General features: G+C 45.6%; 1 protein-coding gene across 1 annotated transcript in view; it reads right to left on the reverse strand.

Annotated features, from left to right (window-relative positions):
• The window catches only part of MYO15B (myosin XVB), a gene marked incomplete at both ends in the record, with an annotated part of 44,629 nt that overhangs the window by 13,371 nt on the left and 11,729 nt on the right, over window positions 1-19,529 (reverse strand). Inside the window, 26 exons of the mRNA XM_082008273.1 lie at window positions 304-406; window positions 753-849; window positions 1,357-1,587; window positions 2,181-2,275; window positions 2,459-2,569; window positions 3,976-4,063; window positions 4,242-4,339; window positions 4,543-4,622; window positions 4,728-4,934; window positions 5,475-5,547; window positions 6,269-6,447; window positions 6,532-6,767; window positions 8,556-8,651; window positions 8,756-8,886; window positions 10,441-10,498; window positions 11,727-11,804; window positions 13,486-13,579; window positions 14,020-14,195; window positions 14,692-14,809; window positions 14,950-15,074; window positions 15,453-15,498; window positions 15,613-15,761; window positions 16,098-16,175; window positions 16,701-16,826; window positions 17,013-17,144; window positions 17,741-17,836. Coding sequence (XP_081864399.1) covers window positions 304-406; window positions 753-849; window positions 1,357-1,587; window positions 2,181-2,275; window positions 2,459-2,569; window positions 3,976-4,063; window positions 4,242-4,339; window positions 4,543-4,622; window positions 4,728-4,934; window positions 5,475-5,547; window positions 6,269-6,447; window positions 6,532-6,767; window positions 8,556-8,651; window positions 8,756-8,886; window positions 10,441-10,498; window positions 11,727-11,804; window positions 13,486-13,579; window positions 14,020-14,195; window positions 14,692-14,809; window positions 14,950-15,074; window positions 15,453-15,498; window positions 15,613-15,761; window positions 16,098-16,175; window positions 16,701-16,826; window positions 17,013-17,144; window positions 17,741-17,836 — 3,101 coding nt within the window. The remainder of the gene's footprint in view (window positions 1-303; window positions 407-752; window positions 850-1,356; window positions 1,588-2,180; window positions 2,276-2,458; window positions 2,570-3,975; window positions 4,064-4,241; window positions 4,340-4,542; window positions 4,623-4,727; window positions 4,935-5,474; window positions 5,548-6,268; window positions 6,448-6,531; window positions 6,768-8,555; window positions 8,652-8,755; window positions 8,887-10,440; window positions 10,499-11,726; window positions 11,805-13,485; window positions 13,580-14,019; window positions 14,196-14,691; window positions 14,810-14,949; window positions 15,075-15,452; window positions 15,499-15,612; window positions 15,762-16,097; window positions 16,176-16,700; window positions 16,827-17,012; window positions 17,145-17,740; window positions 17,837-19,529) is intronic.

The following is a 19,529-nucleotide window of genomic DNA, read 5'->3' on the forward strand; positions in this document are numbered from 1 at the left end:
AGACACAGGAGAAATTCCTTTATCTCTTTTGAAGCTCCCTCTCTTTCACCACTGGGCTGACTGGCCATGGCCTTCCACTGCCTTGCTTTGGGATCCCACTTCCCAAAGCTCACCCCTTCCCCTGTCTCCTCTGCTGTCAAGATGCAGAATCGCAGAAGAGCCAGATCCTTTCCCCCTCTGTCTATATCCTGGCCCAATGCTCCTGGAAAGTTCCTGCTTTTCAGCCTGCCTGGGTCTCCACTGCACGTCATCTTACCTGCCTCTGTTTTATGGCTAGGCTTCTCTTCTTTCTTCTTCTCCTGCTCTTCTTCCTTCTCCCCCTCCTCGTGCTTTGGCTGGGGATTTGCTGGAGGGGTCCAGGTTTTGGAGGCAGGCCTGACTTTCTTCACTTGGATCTGTTGCTCTCCTGCATAGGAAGGGGGATTTGAGCTAGTTAAACCCAGAGCCTAAACGTTGCACTAATGGCATGGTTCCCACCCTTGCATCAGTCAGCAGAAGCCTGGTTTCTAGAGGCAAAGGGGGGTGTGGCAGTCACAAGCCCGAAGATTTCTAGAAAAATGGCAACACAACCTCACAACCTGAATTGTAGCCAGCTGAGCAGGCACCCAAAACTCCTGCTACACACAGCACCAGCAGCTCCTGCAGGGATTAGCCAGGTTCCAGACAGGGAGGCAAGAACTCCTTGTCATGCCAGGGAGGCTGCAGAACAAGGTGTTATGATGAGTGAAATTACCAAAATGGTAGATGCTTACCCATCTTCTGAAAATACTCTCTCTTCTGCTGGAAAGTTTCCCGAGGATAGTCATCACCTTCACTCTTGGTGAACTGGTGTTCCATGTAGTTATAAACCTGCAAGCAGTTCACAACATGGTTAGTTAGCACTAACCAGCAACCATTAAGTACCGTTAAGTTCAGAGGTGATCTTCCCTTACCAAGTTCTGATCTAGAACTTCTCCCCATCTGGGAGGATCCCAAGAGATCAGTCTCTGGCCCAAGGAATCATCAAGCAAGCCCAGAGAAAGAGGAGTACGTTAGAAGCCCAAGGCAGCTTGCTAAGAGATAAAGAATTCAAAGTGATGAATATTCCTATGGTAAAATTCAGATCAACTGGGAATTAATTGGCCAACACTGCAGCCAAACCTCCACAGAGCTAATGCCACCAAGGTTTGATCCGGTGTTTTAAAGACTCAGCAAGCAGAGTTTGAAAGGCCTCTGTATCATAAGTAAGTATAACTCTCTGCTCTCCTCTCTGCCAAACCACTGCTACACAGGAAGGGAAGTGAAGCAAAGGGATGCTGAGCAAATGCAAATGATTAAATTCAAACCAAATTCACCACTGCTGTTTGTTTTTCATACCAGTTCTTCTGCCTTAGCTGGTGATTCTGAAGCCTTTGGTGGTGGTGCCACATTCTGGCTGCTGGGAGGCTTCTTGGGTTTTGGGGAAGTGGCTGGGAACGGAGCTGAGGCTGGAGCTGGGCCTTGGGCTTGTGGTGGTCTTGAGACTTGTGGCCTTGAGTTCTCAAGAGATTGTTGCCACCGCTGCTGTTGCTGGGAAATGCTCATGGCTTGAAGGGTCATCTGCTGGGCCTGGAGGAAGGAATTGCAATGTCCATGAGCTCTAGGCTGCACAAAACCACCAGCCATCAGTCAGGCGATCCCATTCTTTCACTGGTAATCACAGAACATCTACACAATTCCCTGAAAATTTCCCAGTGTTGTGGACAAGGCATGCCCAGGGAGTCTGCTCCCACCTGGACAAGTGTGTAGAGCTCCTAACAACACCTCAAAGACTCAGCTACCAGTGTGATAGCCTGGGACCTCCATGCGCTCACAAGGCATGGAAAGCAGAACACTGCAGATCTGCATGTGTAACAAATCCCAACTTAAAAACACCTGTGAATTACAGCTGAGGCTTCTTGGGGCCTGCTTTTGTCCCTGCTACTCACTCACCTAGGGTGCCTCAGTGTCCCCATGTACACAAAGCAGCAAAAAGGGGGTTCCCAGTTTTGCAGTCTTAAATAATCCCAACTTTATATACCTAAGCCCCAGCGCATAAACAGAGTGTTACAGAGCAGGCCTAATGTAGGAGGGGAGCATGGATAACCTCTTCACAGCACATACACCAGTGCATTGCTCTTCCCCAATTCCTGAGCCCCTTCCAGCCAGTTCCTTCCACTCACCATGAGCATGGCTTGCTGGCTGATAAAGGCTTGCTGTTGTGCTGTTAACTGATTGGGATCCACAGCTGGAATCACAGGCTGGGGCATAACCATGGCTGTGGAAGACACACATGTCTGCAAACACCCACAGGCAATCATTCCCCACAGTGCCCGAATATCAGCTTAGAACTGAGTGTTCACTGTGCACCCTGGCTGACATTCAAACGCACAGGCTCCATTACGACACCCACCCTTCCATCCTCTTCCCCTGTACAGTTACTGAAACACTGTGTTATTACCTGGCATAGGTGCAATTCCACCAGCTGCTGGCATCATAGGCATGGCTGCTGGCATCCCCATCATCGAAGGCATGGGCTGGTAAACTGGTGCTTGAGTCATTCCAGAGAAGCCTAGAGGCAAAAGGCTATACAATGCTTTTGGAGAATCATGTATCAGTCCCACAGAATATATCACATAGGCTGGGTACCTCTGCTTCTCTCCATGTGCACCAACCATAGGGACATGTGAATGGTTTATCTCTTCACACACAGCAGGACACAGCAAAACACAGGTGGAAAAAATGAAACTGAAGAGAAATGCCTGCCAGACTTTACAATAGCAGAATCTAGACCCCGCTTCTGCAGTGTAGCTTAGGACACCACCATCCTTCATGATAAGCATATAAATAACTCCTGCCTACGTATGATTACAGAGAAAGGTTTCTCTTGAGGGTTGGGCAAAGCTCTCTGGGACTGCCAGATCCATATCAGTCTCTTTGCAGCAGGTAGCAAGGGTGAAAGAACAATGAGCCCTGGCCTGGGTGGCATTGTGTATCATGTGGAGGACTTGTGGGGAGAAAGGAATTCCCCTGCTCCCAGCAGTCAAGTCCCCCATGAGACCACAAAACAGAAATCTCACTGAGGGCAAAACCAGCAGAGCAAGGGGCACAGAGGTCAGCCTCAGCTAGGAGTGAGTCAGCACACAGCACAGGTTGACTGAATCATGTCCTCGTCAGTGAGAATGGCTCAGGGATGCCATGGAGAGGTTTTCACATCCCTCACTGATGTAAGTAGCCACATGAGTGACAAACTGGCCTCAGGCTAGTGATCTGTAATAGGGCTTGTCATGACCCACAGCCTCTACAATAGCCAAAAATAGCCCCAGTCTCAGTAATAATTTGAACAGGACATTCCCCACCATTCTGAAACAGCTGGGTGTGTTCCTACATATGCAGATTTCTCAGTGCCATTAATACATTGGTGTTTGACTCCACCCTACTGAAAATACCCAAGTCTTAGCTCCACAGAAATGAGGAAAAGTAAAGAAACCAAACACACAAACCAGAACTCTGCAGGGTTCAGACTTACTAACCAAAGGAATAGCTAGAGATGATGGGAAAGTCTGTAAGGAAGCAATAAGAAAGACTAAAACCTTCCCCTGAGAAAGGCAGCAACTATTTTGTGAAAGCACAAGGTGAACAGAAGGTGAATGCAGGACTTATAGTATTGGCCTAGGGAAGAGATGGCCTGGTTCAGAAGCAAGCTACCTATTACCTTGACCCCAAGAACAACCCAAGAGAGAAATTAAAAGCAGAACAAAGGTGGTACCCTTACCTAGCACCTTTCCCAAAGCATCTGTCTCCCAGCACCTGGGAGTGAGGAATGCAACTTCTGATGGCCTACGCTGAAGACCAATGCTCTTCATGAATCATTTGAGCCCATGTAATAATTAACATTTAAGGGACTCCCTGACTTGTGCTGACTGAAGCTTATGTAGCCCCACAGCTGTTCCCAGTGGTTCCCACCGCCTTACAGACCTGTAGAAGGAAAGATTCCTCTCTGTGTGGGTCCAATCTTCCCACCTCCTTTCATGCGTCCAGTCAGACTCTCCCTGTTCTCCATATCCTGCACCAAGAAAAAAGAGAGTTATCTGAGCTCAGAGAGAGAGACTTAACAAGGGGAGAATCACCTGAAGGCATATCTGAGCTGAGCAGAGGCTGAGTGAATAGGCAGAGGCATGCTTGAAGGAATAACAGGGACAGGAGAGATGAGAGAAAGTAAAAGGGAACATCAAGGCACTTACTGGTACTCTGGAGCCTTGATGCAGCACAGTGCTGAAGAGATCATCCACGTAGTGATCCAAACCTACAGGGGTCCTCAGGTTATCTCTGAATCTTTGATCTAAGAGCAGAGAGAAGTCTGATCACAAGGCAGTTAAGGCACATTTCCCCTGTCTCAAATCCCTATTAGACAGTCGTGTTTTGAAGTGGAGCCCTTCCTTGCCGTACATCAGGAATCCCCTGTCTCCCTCTCTGCTCTGATTCCCTGGCTGGGGCCCATCTGGCCCTCCCCAGTGCCATCCACAGTCCTGGGCAAGAGCTTACCTAGATGGAGATTGTTGAATTCAGGAGGCAGGCTAGGCGGTGGGAAGGTAGGGGCCTGTATGCCTGGAGCAGGAGGGATCCTGTTGAAGAGGAAAATGAGATGAGAACAGCACAGAGTGCTGAGAAGGGCAAGCCACTGGGTGACAGGGACACAGATGGTGGGGCAGGAGGATGAGGTGACTCACAAATCCAGGTCAGAGTTCTGGAGGAAGCTTCTCTTCCTTTCAGGAGTGATGGGATACTCAGCTGAGGACTGAGAGGTGCTGCTGAGGTTGCTGGCATCCTCCATCTCTCCAATGAGATCCAGCACAAAGTCACAGCCCAGCAGGTCCTGCCATGTGTTGCCACTAAACATGGAGATAGACCACCCTCGAGACTTCTTATCACAGCCTCTGGTAAACAGGGAAAGGAAGGAGAGAATAGGTGTCTGGATAGGCAGGGGAAAGGGAGAGAAAGGAAAACATTGCATCCAGTTGCCTCTTGCCTTGTCTATCCTGGCTTAAGTCCTTAAGATTTAGCATGTGAATCAACAATTAAGTGCCCAGGGTCAGGAAAAAATAGAATTACTCAAGTTTTGGGGTTGGGTTTTTTTTTCATGTTTTCTCTGAAGATGCACTGACAGATCACACCAATGATTCCTCTGTTCCTAAAGAGGCCCACAGTTTATGCACACAGAGAGAATTGTAGAATCATTAAAAGGTTTGGGTTGGAAGAGACCTTAAAGATCATCTAGTTCCAACCCCCCATCCCCTAGGGATGCCCTCCACTAAATCAGGTGGGTGAAGGAGAGAGCACAAGCCAGAGTGGGTAAGGAGTGGCTATTCCACATTTGTCTATATAAGTTCTAGCCTGCATCCCCGAACAGTCTGAACCCTACAACTAACAACAGCCTCTTTCACATACACAGATCTTCTCCCACCCTCTGGCAGTACCTTGCACTCAGGATCCAGCCTGCATACTGCTCTCCAGTCATCCAGGACTCCACCTCAGCTGAGAACTTTTCCTCTAGCACAGAAAAGAAAGTCAGTACACACAGCCCCACCACCAGGACACAAAGCAATACCTAAGCTCTGCAGTGGACAGGCAGAACCCAGCTGGAAAGTCTCAAGCACTCCTGGGGTGGGGGGGTGGGAAGACTGAAAGCAGATGGAGGGCTCCACATGTACACATTCACATCCAGAATAACTGTTTGATAGCACAGGTTGCCATTTCCAACCTGACAGCTGAAAACACTCACAGTGTCATGGTTCGCTTGGGTCACCACTCCACTCACCAAGGAGCCAGAGCAGGGATGTCCTGCATCCAATTCACAAAGCTTCTGAGCACTCAAGAGGCAGCATAAGCCAATATTTGAGAAGAAAGGAAGGCAGAAAGTCCCTGTAAAAGGCATCAGTTGCTGCTGCCTGAGCTATGCAGTAACGGATAACAGGAAAACTGGACCCAGAGGCATGCACAACCAGAACGGCGCTCTGTTGAGATGGGCCCAAACTCAGAAGAATATCATCCCTCAGCTTGAGTAGCAGGTCTGAGCTCATCAGGCTCAGACTTCAGGATTTTTGGTTCTAGATTCAGATGCTTGTATCCCCCATGGTTGTACCAGTCAGAAGCAATCGGTGTTCTGATCCCTCTTTGCTAAGCTGAGGGAAGTGTTTTCTGAATGCTGATTTCTGCACTGGAAAAGTCCTTAGGAACTAGAAGACAGTGGAAGAGCAGAAGCACAAGTTACCATTAAAGGTATGAACATCCAGCACCATCTTCCCTCTCCTCTGGTTTGCAGTCCACTCCAGCTGAGTGGGAGGGTAGGCCCGAGAGAATGTAGAGTCTATCTCAGTGTGCTGTGCTGCTGTCAAGATCTTGCGCTGGCAAACAGCATTGTAGCCCTCCATGCCATGATCTGACACAAATCTAGGAAAAGGCAACTGCCTTTAGCACACTGCTCATCTGTCTTAACCTTAATGAAAGTATAGCTTGGTCTTTTCTCCTCCTTACTTCAGCAGCGGCTTCTCCAGTGCTGGTGAAGGGGCAAAGCAGCTCAGCAAAGTCACCATCAGGACCCAAGCTCGCTGGCTGTGCTCCATGTCTGGGTTCTTCCATGTCTGGGCAACCACCTGACTGAAGATTTCATTGCGCAGAGCCACATTATTCAAACCTCTCCCAGCAATGTAGTTGCCCAGAAGTACCTCCTGCCAGCCATGGAGATCCTTATCACCAATGAACCGCAAAATCTAGAAGCATCCAGGGATAAAAAAAGAGAGAGCTCTATCTGTAACCTTCTGTCCCAAACTGTGTTGTGCAGTGACAACCTGGGTTGTAGGCACCAGGGTGGTTGTGAGCCTAAGAACAGTAGACAATACTGAGACTAGGATCTGTTCTCAAGTTTTGTGCGCCACCTAAGCTCTGGAGAATTTGGGAGACAGTGTTCATAGAGATAGGAACCTGACTAAAAGTCAGGACGACTTCAGTTGCTTCTTAATTACGCCTCTGACTCAGAATTTGTTCTTGCACAAAATACTTCCCCTTATTTAGACAGAGCTCAGACACACAAGCCAGTTACCATAGGCTATTTGTTACTGTGTCTGAGCCCACAGGCTGCCCAGCTGTAAAGATATGTAAAAGAAATTGATGCTTAGCCCATCTTTGTGAAAAGCTCAGAGCGCCAGACATGAGGAAACACTGTCTCTAACAATTGAATGTTAAAAAGACTTCAGTGCGGTTAGTATTATATGAAGTAGTATGAGATGGGATATCTTAACCAACTCACTTAAGTAACGATTCAGCTTCTTGGCTATGCATACCAACATCTCAGATGCTTTTGTAATTAACATTTCTCACCCTTAGGTACAGAATAATTTCTTTCAGCCTCTACTCTTAAATATATTATTAGATTAGAATTTTTCTAAAATGTGCCGTGGACAGCTTTGGAGAGGACATTTATGAGCAACAGCCTATTTTTTTCCTCAGAGAACAACACTTCTTAAAATGTTTAATGGTATTAAGTGTGTCAGAGATTCACTGAGAAAAACATGAGACAGTGGTTGTTTAGTTCTCATGGAATTCTTTGTAGTAAATCCCTATGTATTACAGCCTTTGCCAAAGAAATTTTTTTAATTAGCAATGGAGAAAAATTATTTTTGATCTTCAGGAAAATAATAGTAGTCTGCTTAAACACAATCCTATTCACAAGATTCTACTGAAGCTTATGCTCTTCTATCATTGGGATCATTAGGACAAAACAAGAGACTGGATTTAGGTATTATTTTTCCTAACGGTCTTATTTTAATTACATGTAATTCTCAAAAGAATTACCATAGTTACTTAGAAATTATCTGAAGTTTCATTCTATTTTCAGAGAGTCAACATTGCCATTTTTAAGAAGAAATGTATGTTTCACATCCACAGAGATGAAATAATACCACCCCCCTCACGCAAACACTACAGAATTAGGGTGTGGTTCCGGGTGTAGTTTTCTTCATGACAAAGTCCCTGCCATTTTCCAGCCTTTGTACAACAGTTCATTGTCCCCTGTTGTGTGCTGATGCAACCGTATGCCTGAGATACAGTCAATATATTTACTATGAACAACATCATGGAAAAGATCTGGGTTAAATTAAATTTTATGACTGACAGATAAGAATAAGTGCTTGAGAAGACAGATCTCCCTTATACTGTCATTGCTACTGAATATGGACTATTGGAAAACTAAGGCTTAGCAGTCCAATTCCTGTATGGACTGCCAAATTCTGAGGCTACATCACCAGGCAATTCACTTTGATCCTATTGGTCTATGGCTGGTCTATGCCTCACCAAGAACATAGCAACCCTAAGGGGCTGCATGTGATCTCTGCCAGACTGCCCTAGTCCCTAGAAGGAGCAATTTATTTTGCTCTCTTAACACACCATGTATTCTAAGAACAGTAACCACCACCAACATCTTGTTGTATAAAGGCATCAAAACATTGTCTTATGCCCACCTGTTCTTAAACAAGGCCCTGGTCAAGAAAGATGTCTCTTACCAGTTTGTTGATCTCAAGCGCACTCTCCTGGTATTCAGCATCCAGATGGGTTAAGGGGTGCTGCAGAGGCTGACCGGGGGCAGGGAAATCTGTCTTCTGCAAAGAAACAATAGGACAGAAACACAGTTTGTTCCTGGGGTTACTAGAATTAGCATGTCTCCCCAGCAGGGAACAATGAAGAGATATAAAAGAGTTCCCACCTGGAAGTGTGACTTAATGAAGGAGGAGAAAGGATAGCTGTTGATGGTGGGTGGGAGGGAAAGATCATCTTTGACTTTCACTTCTGGAGGCAATGCTTCAGTTATCTGGTTGGCCTGTGCTTGGTACTGACCTGCAAGAAAAAGATGTCTTGTGCTGCAGCAGTTGGAAAGGCAGCCAGAACGCATCCAACACACAGCGCAACACATGGCTAACATGCATCTAACCTTGCCCAAATGCCCGTACCAGCCCCCTGGCTCCAGGGACACCCAGCCCACCCCTGCTGCCCTAAACCCATAAGCAGGCACATTCTCATTTCCTTGAGACCACAAGGCAGGCCTAACTTCAGGAGAGAACTTTTATAGCTCTGATCTTTCAGACTCTTACCTCTGGGTAACACCCAGAGGGCAGTCAGCACCTGGAGTTTCATTTCTGTTATGCAGAGTTTACAGGGCAGGAAACACTGAGGCTATGCAGAGATACTGCTGACAACTGTTCAGTCCAGAAGTAAATGAGAGATCTTCAAGATGAGGCACTGGATGAGGGATTTACCACGGACAATAGAAGAGCAAACATCTTCCTAAATTAAGAGATTTCTCAATGGAGCACAGCTTCTGTGCATTCCTCTATCTCCAAACCATGTCCTCTGATGCTCTCCTCCTCCTCCCTGTTTACATCCCACCAGCTTTCACTGTCAGTAGTTTCAGTGCAGTTTGAGCTCTTCTAGGTAACATTACTCACTAGACCAGCTGATAGTCCCTGGAGGGGTATGCCATGAAGTATGGGGTATTTGGGAATCCAGCACAGTCTGCTCCAAGTCACAAGACTTCTGCCTGATTGTATCTTTTACTGTACTATACAGAAGGCCAAAGATACAGCTGTCATTTTGTTAGATGCTATATCGACATAAAGAGGCAAATCCTGCCTCAGCCTGTTTGCAACTTAAATATATACATTGTACGAAGAGTTACAGAGGAAACAAAACTGCAAATAACTTAATGCTCAAGACCAGGTCAACAACTTGGGAAATTATTTCAGTTAGTGGCATTTTGGTTATTTGAAACAAAACAGCACAAAAAACTTTCCATCCCAAGCAAAATGTTTCCCTTAATTGTTAGATCCTTGAGCTGTTACATTGCTTCTACTTCCTTTATTTTAAAAGTAATTATTTTGAAGAAATAACATTTAATGAAAACTCAAAAATATTTCTTTGAAAGTGCAAAAATTGTAGTTTTGACTTCTTCACCTTCAATTTCCTTAAAGATTTTTTAGTAGGAAAAAAGATAGATTAGGTTCTCATACCCCAGATATCCAGCTCTGCAAGAGACCTGGGTTCATTAAACAGTTTGCTATCACATAGCTTTGACCAAAAAATTTTGCATCATCACTGTCATTCGTTCTATCAGCACAGTTAAAAAGAGCTGAAAGGGTAATAAATACACCGAATTTTAATCTGGTGTCTTGCCCACGGGCCCAAGTCACTTTTCCTCCCTGTCATGTTGGGAAACAATATACATGACACTATTTGCCTTTATCATATTTACACTGCAATGATAATAAATCAAATACAACCCAGATGACAGACAGCAGGTAGAACAAGCACGTACTTAAACTACTAGAAAACAAGGAAATAAACAGTAAAGTAAAACAATGCAGGAAATGGAAGGAAGGAGGGAGGATTTCTTACCTTCAGCTAAGTGCAGGAGGGCAGCAAGCTCTGCAGGGATCTCCAGCAATCCCACATCCTGTGGAGAGAGTGAGCAAGTCATTCACCAGGGTACCAGATGTGAAACAACATATAAACCCTGAGGTGTTCTGTTGAGACTGGGTAAAATTGCCTTTGAAAAGCTGGCCAGAACAAGGACTGAGCATCTGAACAAAACCAGTAATTTCTGACTATGCAACATTCAGGAACATGACAAATAGGGGAATATCATATTAACACAGGTATATGACATGGGTCAGCAAATGAGGGAAAGGTGAGTAATTCCTAATAAAATCAACTGCCACAGGGGTGACAGGAAAGTTGACTTTCTTTGACTCATCTCTCATTACTAACAAGTTTGGCATATTGTACAGAAGAGATTGCGGTTGAAGGGTAAGGGCCATTTCCTCCTACTCATTTTTCTGTCATTTTTATTTTTCAGTATCCAAGAGTGCTACAGCATAAATAAAAAGAGACCCAATTCTGTTCTTTGATGCACTCCACTATTCTGGAGGTTCCTAAGGAAGCTCAGGTCTATACCTGGGTAATTCAGATGAGAATCTGGCCAATGATTCTTGATTTTTCACTGTTTTGCACCTTGCATGATGCATTTGTGCAAGGTAGGAAGCAAATGGGCCAATGCAACACAGTGTACAAGCATCAATGTCTGCACATAACATCAGTTCAGGGTATTTCAGACAGGACTACTTGGATTAAGACACTATGAAATCAAGCCAAAGGCACAAAGCCTGAGCTTTTGACTTTTGTTTTTTTCAAGACCTGCATAGTAAATCCTCTACTCACCAGTGCACTATTCTGACATCTCTCTCCACATAAACTCTCAGCAATGCTTAAAGAGAGATTCACAGCTTTTTTTGATCAGTTGGTTTTGCTCATAAGAAGATATTTTACTTGAAGTCTAACGAATGGCATATTCAGGAAGTGGACTGTGAAATTCCACAGTCCTGGATCCACACTGGCAATATTGCAGGCGATACTGCAAGAGCACCCCATGCGAAGTATTCCCATTGTTATTACTGAAAAATCTATGCAAAATTGTGGATTATGTCAATTCAGATTTCCTTGCTACACACATCATAGCAAATGTATGCCCAGTCTGAACGTACAAATAATGGCATTGGTTAGCAGTGTTACTTACAGTAGTTAATAGAGGTTAAACTTGTTATGAAGCCTTTAATATCTTATCTAATGTATCTAATATATGGCTTGTTTTATTTCAGACTCTCCCAGACTGTTTGACAACTTACCATTCCTTGGTTGGGAATGTTCTCTGTGTCACCACTGTCCAGGGATTTCCTCCTTCGTTTCCTTTCCTCTAACTTCTGCTGTTAGAAGATGAAAAGGGGATGAGAGGTGGGAGAAGATGTATACGAGGTCACTTCTGGGGGCAGACTCCACAGATGGGCAGGAGCTGGTGTGCTACTCCAGCACATAAAATGAGAGAACAGCAGAGCCTTCTGGGGACTCAACACAGTGTATTGAGAAGGAGATGCCCAGGCAAAGCCCTTAGCTTTCCTGAAACACCACTTGCCCTGCACAACACAATTCAACAGCAAGAGCCTTTACCACCTGCCCAGCATCCCTGCCACACCTTTCCTCCCTTGCCTGGCATTTGATGGGCTGAGGACAAAAGCACACAGAAGCTGTCGGAAATATTCACCTGCCTCCTCCAGCATCAAAGAATATGGTAACACAGCCTGAACATGGACAGATGAACTTAATCCATGGAGAGGGACCACTTTAAAGGTGGTGGGAGGGATAGCAAAAGCCAAACTCCCTTGCAGCTCTGCCCTTTCCCATCCATTCTATTGCCCCCCAGCCTCACCACTCACCTGACTCCTACTCCAAGATGGAAAAGAAGGGTCCTCTGTCTCTCCCTCTCTCTCTCTCTCTCCTGTCTGTCTCTGTTGCAGAATGGTGTGACTAGATGGAAGGTTATGAGGGTTGGGCTGAGAAAGACAGTATGCAAGCAAAAGTCCAAAGGGCAGGGCTGTGTGGCGGGGGGAAAGGAGGAACTTCGCAGCAGGTGAACTTTGAGACCTTTATTGTTGCTATTGCATGTGCAGAGACCTCAGCAAGCAAACACTGAAGGAACAGAAACAGATTCAAAAGAGCTCTGCTGTTGTGGTTACCTGGGAGAAAGAAAAGCTGGATCCCGTCCAAGTAGGAAGGGGCAGAGAAAGGAACAGAAACACATACTGCTCTGGGCACGGCAGAAGGAATCTCTGCAGTCTTCCAAAAACAACACTGACCTTAACCCTCTGCCCCATCCTTTGCTAGTCATGCCAGCAGCGGTACTGGGTCCCTCCCTCAGGAAGCTGACAGCTATGGGGATGTTAGTTGCTACTCTAAGGTTGAGTGGTCTGATTTCCTGTTTTCAATTTTCTTTTTAGTAGCTTGTGCAAAATACATTCATCTCATTTGATAAAACCATGGCTCTCCTGCACATAATTTTCCACCTTCTCAAACCGCTGCCATTCTGTTCTCACCCCAACTATGGGCCCAGCTGATTTCCAACAGGCCAAGAACTTCAGCAGCCTGAGGTAGCTGTAAGGGGTCAGGGAAGGATCACTGTGGATATCAATCTTGGATATCAGTCACCATCTGGGAAAATACCCAATATTGAACTGGACAACTAAAAGAGTAAGATGAATGACTCTCTATAGCTTGAGCAGAACAGCAGCTCTGGAGGCCACAGATGGAATAAGCTCATGTCTTGTGTGGGGCAACCTAGAGGAGCTCACATACACAGGCATACAAATCAGCTGCATTTGTACTACCTTTGCCAGTTCTGAACTCTGTCTTGGAAGAGAAGGCTCCAGTCTCTGCGATTCCTCCTTTTGACTACATTTATGTCAGCCAGAGAGTAAAGGACACCTCACTGGATCATTTCCAAGAAACTTTCTAAATCCATCCTTGCCCTGGCCTCACCCAGTCCTCAACTCTCTCTACTTAGAGCAGAAATAGATCCTGAAATACACCTGGTCCTGAGAAGAATGTTGTTACCTGGCAGTGCTTCTTCCTTTGAATCAAAAGTCTGGAGATTAAAATCATGGTATCAAATTGCACCAAAGTCTTCTTCAGCCTCCTGTAACGCTTCCTAGACGAATGTGAAAAGAGAAGAATTGCTAATGAGGGAAACCTCAACAAAATTTAGGCAGACTGTAGACTCAATTTGAGGGTATGGGCCAAACAGAACATTAATACAGTCAGCCAGTCTGGATTTGGTCTTACTCTGCTAAGACTGTTCCTCTCTTACATGTTTTCCCTATATCCTTTACTCTAGCTACCACAGTATCAGCCTTAGCACAGGCAAGTTACTGTAACAGTTTTGGCAGCAGCTGTATTTCCCCTGGAGTGTCTGGCTCAGTGTTGGGAACCAGGCTGGGAAGTCCTTCCTTCACCATTCCAGTAACAAGATTTCCCCTTGCAGAACAGGCCAGGAGCCAACATGAGGAGGGGCCTGGCCAGGCACATCCCCACCTTGCTGTCCTAGGCAAGGAGAAAAGACTGTACCTTCCCTGGCTTTTGGCTCCTGACCTTGCCTGGTAACCTCGGAAGTGAGCCTGAATGATTGTGACTTTCTCCTGGAGGACACGGAGGCGTCTGCGGTGAAGGAGGCATCGGAAGCTCCTTTGCAGAGTAACAATGGCCCAACTCTGCCTCTGGCTCCATCGTCTCTCCAGAAGCTGCCTGGCCGCCTCCTTCAGAAAGACCTGGGCAAAGGGAACAGCTGCTGACCCACAAGGAAAGCAGCCAGCTTCTCTAACGGCTGATCAATAATAAAAGCTGCTAGTTTATCTCTTTCTAGCTTTTAAGGCTCCCTGATAAGGAAACTGCACTCCCTTAATTGGGAAGGGCAGGAGGCACCGGTGCAGGTGACAGAGATGGATGCATTTGTGGAGGACAGAGAATCAGGGAGTGAGGAAGGTCAGTAGGCAGAAGCCCAGATGTCCATCAAGGAATGCAGGGTAGACAAAGGAGTTGTCCATGCTATTACAACAGCCTGGAGCCAGAATCTGCTGTTTCTTTATCTGAAATGCTAAAAATCCCTCCTTCATACTTGAGACAAGAGGCAAAGCAAAAGGGAGGTGAAGGCATGCAATGTTCTCTCCTTTTTGGCAGAGAGCTGAGCTGCTCTCTGTCCATTGACAGCCAGTGAATAGATGGCTGCGTCTGTGCGATTAAGATGGGATTCTCTTTAGGCATCACCTTTGTTACTCCAATCTGATAGAGGTCTGAGGGGTTCCCCACCACATGAGACAGCACTGCCGCACAGCCTTCTCTCTCCTCCAAGCAGTTGTGCCCTCGCTCAGCCAGGAGCCCATACCTGGAAGATGAGATGTTGATATGATGGGAGCCAGGGCTATAAATGGAGTCCTCAGAGGAGAAAAGAAAAATCACAGTGTGTTGATAAGTTGTTCCAGGCTTTGAGTGGCTGGGGAAGTCCAAGCCAGTAGACTACTGTACCTGGCTAGGAAGTTCTGGAATGGAAGACGGACTGGGTAGCCCTCCTTTCCAATGTGGATGGCCTCCAGTATCCCAGAATGCCGCAGCTGACAAGTGACATACTCCATATCAAAGATATTTGACAGCTGTGAATATAAGGCAGAAGGAAAATGTAAAACAAGAAACAAAGAAAAAGGAAAGGAGACAGAGGGTGGAGAGTTTAGAAAGGGTCTCCTCCTATTGTTCTGCCCTTGGGTTAGGTCTTGCCATGGTCTATGGGTGGTGGAACACAAAACCCAACACATCCTTTGGTGTCCAACTGACACTGGCTTCTTATCCTCCAGCACGTGGTGTGCTCACACGGCCACAGGGGAGGGCGAAAGACAGAGAAAGGGGAAGAAAAGTTTCAAGCTGTCAAATGAAGCAAAGAAGTCCAAGCCCCAACTGCAAAATGAGAGCTGCTGGAGAGGACTGGACTTCAAGGAACTGAATGAGTCTCTAAGGAGCTCAGGGTGCTGCCCTACCTTTTTTGGATTAGGGGCGATGCACCGAATGAAGAACGCATGGCTCCTGCAAAACAGATATAAGAATGTTTGATCATCCTCCTGTCTGTGCTGACCTGGGAAGTCTTCACACACTTCTGGGTGCAGCAATCACCCAGTGCACCATAACAGCATCTCTCACCTTCTCAGCTTGGCTGTGAGGTCCTGCAAAGACTGCTGGAATTTGGACACCAGTGTGGAAGCCTGAGGCCTGAGCCCTTTGCCTCTGAACCCCAGCTCCCTTTGCTGACTATAGGCAGCTTTAGCCTTCTGGAAAATGTGAGACACCACCTGCAAAACCAAAGAAATTACCAAAGCTCCCTCAACTACATGGAAAGAACAATCTCTTCTATCTGAAACTGGGGGACCATTCTCCCTTGCCCCTAGCAGTGCTAGGAACCCAGCTGCATCCTCAGACAGTCTGTGCATTTTATACAAAAAAAGCACAAATTGCAGGCAAAGATGACTTGCTTAATACCCAAGAGTCCTTCAGTAGAACAAAACTCCACATGGTTCCTCTAGGTTCTCCTAATACTTGAACAAGATCTTTCTGCTTCTCACATGAAAGCAATGAGTGGCTCGTTAGGTGTCTGCAATTGAGTTGTTCATCCTGAACCAGTACGGTACCTTGAGGTGGCTCTGAGAGAAGATATCCAGCACCTCTGGACGCAGCTGGTCACGGTTTTTATTAAGAAATTTGTGGACCTGCAGAGGCAAAGTCTGATTTAATGCACTATTGAGACCACCAACCAGACAGGCAAACATCCCTCTTACACACTGTTTGACTTGGGGCAGACAGCTGGTGAGGTGGAACAAGGAGAAAGCCCTAGAGAATGAAGCTTGCTCTTTCTCCTGCCACCAAGAATGGAGGGGACAATGATTTCTGCATTTAGGAGGAATTGTTCCTTTTCCCTTTCACATTGGCCAGCAGGCTTTGACCCCTCACTTTTTCAGCAGCAACAGCTTTCCTGGATTTTTAGGGCTCTGAGACAAGCAATGTAGGCTGTTGTGTAGCTGAGGCCATTATCTATTTTATTTCTGCCTAGAGGCAGTTTAATTGCCTCTCCTAACAAGAATCTTCTCATTTCTGATAAACTGATACTTTAGAGGGATGTGCAGTTACAGAGAGGGCTTTGTTCAAAGCACTCAGAGCTGGTCCATCAGGACATCCACAGCATGCTTCCAAGTTGGCCTGTTGCTCCAACTGCTCAGAGCTCCCTGCCAGCTCACCTGATAGGTGACAGGGCCTGCATAGTGCTTCACAGTGAAGACTGGCAAAGGCAGGTTGGGCTTGGCATACCAAGGACTGTTTCCATGATGGTAATGACATTTTTGGAGGAAAGTGTGGTCAGTGGCCTGTAAAGGATATGACAAACGTGTTTGCTGCTGCTGCAACATATACAGTAGGTTGAAAAGCCACTATTAAACCAAAAGTAAAAACATCTAATATTTGTGCAAACACAGTCCCTCTTCAATCTGTATAACTGCCTCACCATAACCATCCTGTGAAAGGGATCCCATAAGAGGATAAGAGCTTCTCACCTGAGTCAGTGAAGTCTGATCATCCAGGATACACAAGATGCCATGGGGTTTTGCAGCAATGAAATCTAGGCATGACTCACTGTACATCTTGGAAATAGGAATCCAAGCTAACTGCTCTTGGATATATTCCTCCTGCATGTTAAATACCAACCAGTCAAATCCAGCCATACAACAAGAATAAACAGAAGCAGTTAACAGGGATTTGGTTTATTCATCAGGAAGCTAGTGTTTCACTGCTCTTAGAAACTTGCCTACAATTACCTGGTTTTGCTTTATGAAACTTTCTAAAGCCACTAATAATTTTCCTAATTTAAGAGAGAAAGGCTGCTAAGCAGAGTGATAAAGTAAACTGTAAAAGGCAACAAGTCTGATAAATATACTTTCATCTCCAGGTGGACCCCAGTGGTACATAAAATGCTACAATGAACCTATCAAGAGGCTTTAAAAATACCAGCTGAGGTCTGGGCTCCTTGATCCTGACCAACTCACTTATAAAATCTGTAAAAGGGGGCAAGGCATTAACAAATTCCCTTTCCCTTAATTAACTACAGAATTAGTAAAAGATATTAAATAGCCAGCTCATTGGGCTAGGATTCCACAGGTACTGCTTAAGAGGACCAGATCTATTCAGCTTCCTGCTACCCTGCTAAAGGATACTCTCCAGCTGAAGCTGCCTCAGCTCATTCCATATGTGCTGCCTTTCACCTGCTGGTGTGAGTTCCATTTACCTCTTCCTGGGCAATGACAGTCTGGCTGAAAAAATGCTGGAGATGCTCATTGGCAAAGTTGATGCAGAGTTGCTCTAAGCTGTTCACACCTAGATCCTGCAAAGATAAAAAGGCATCATCACTTCCAACCCACAGCCCTCCCAGGAGGCTGTGTCTTCTTGCTAATAATGCACAGCACCAGGTGGTGCTGATCTGAGCTCCTGGTTCAGGCAGCTTGTTCTGATCAGTAAATGTGAATGAACTTGAGAAATTCAAATCATCTAATGTCTGGTTCGCAAGCTCTTAGCCTGGTTTATTGATTAGGCTGATCAGCAAGAGGCAAGACAAGCTGTGAAGGAGCACAAAGAAGAAGAAATCTACACTTGGGTGCACACTCCCACCTGTATATGCTCCATTGTTTTCAGCATTCATCAGAACACAGGAATCCTAAGCACAAAACTCACAGGCGTTGATGAGCACATATCACTCTAAGCCCCTGCTCTGCCTGTTATTTACTTACCGCAAGTCTGGGAAGCCCCCAGGAGCTCACTGCGGCAGAGACATGGGTGTATACCTGCCACAGGGGTAACAATTCCTGACCCAGAACTCTAGATGCTACCCTAACCTCAGTTTCAAAAAGTAACACCTTGCAGGACTTCTGCTTACAAAATTATCTGCACTTCTCCTGTCCCTAGCTTGGTCCAAAGCCCAGTGGATCAGGGAGAATCTCTCCAGAAACTTCAGTGGATTCTGGACTTGTCCCTATTCAGGCTGGGAATAATAGAAAAGCAGGATATGCTGAAGCACACAAGAAGAAATAAATTGTAGAAGGTAGTGTTAACCTATTTCCAGCTTTATGCAAGTCTTCAGGAACAAATGGGAACAGCTGGACTAAAACTACATTAAAAACACTTTTCTTACTTCTGTTAGTAATAGCACCAGGAATAATTCAAATGTAATTCATTAAGAGTTATCTCATTCAGCTCACCTCATCAGTACAGCAAATTTATACTAGGTATATTTCTGGGTTTGGTCCATCAAAACTGGCTCATGAGTGACCTGGGTCTCCAAGCCACTGCTAAGCAGCAGAACACAGGCCGTGGGGAAAGGACTCAGCTGATTTTTACAGGAATTTGTGTATAAGTGTGGGGGTTTTGTCAAACCTTCTTTAGGTGAAAATTAAAGAATGGAGTTAAAATCCTCATGTGTCCTTTCAACATCACACATAACTTGGTTTCTAAACTCCAGTCCACTTGCTGGAAAGAGCATTTGATCTGTATTTAATTCAGCATATGAGCTAATTCAATCGGCCAAGTTGGCTGAAAGTGCTGGTTTTGTTCTGATTTAAAATCAAATAATTTTTCTCTTCCTCAGAATGACAGAACCAAAACTACCTATGTCCACTATCAATCCAGCACCATACTGGTCAGTTCATGCAAAAGTATCACACATGCAAGGCTGACATGGTGGCAGCACCAGAAACCACTCTATCTGAGGCTAGGTTGTTAACTGCCTACAATTGTTAGGACTCCACTTACACACCAATACTACTTGCAATCCACCCAGTCCTATGTATCTTGGACTTCTACCTATGCCGCACAGTCATGGAAGACTGTAGGCTCCTCCAGATAGCAATTCATAACAAGAGTCTGTAGTAAGAGTGTTAAATCACACCCTGAAGGAGCACTTCTCTACTGTCTCTGGAAAAAAAAAAAGTACCCTCCTGAATACAGGCATCTACATTACATGGTACAATTACTGTCTCCTTTCTAGAAAAAAAAGGAAAGACACAAACCAAAACCAAAAAGAA

Source organism: Phaethon aethereus (assembly GCF_964289735.1).
Source record: "Phaethon aethereus genome assembly, chromosome: 18".
In the NCBI taxonomy this organism is placed as follows: Eukaryota; Metazoa; Chordata; class Aves; order Phaethontiformes; family Phaethontidae; genus Phaethon; species Phaethon aethereus.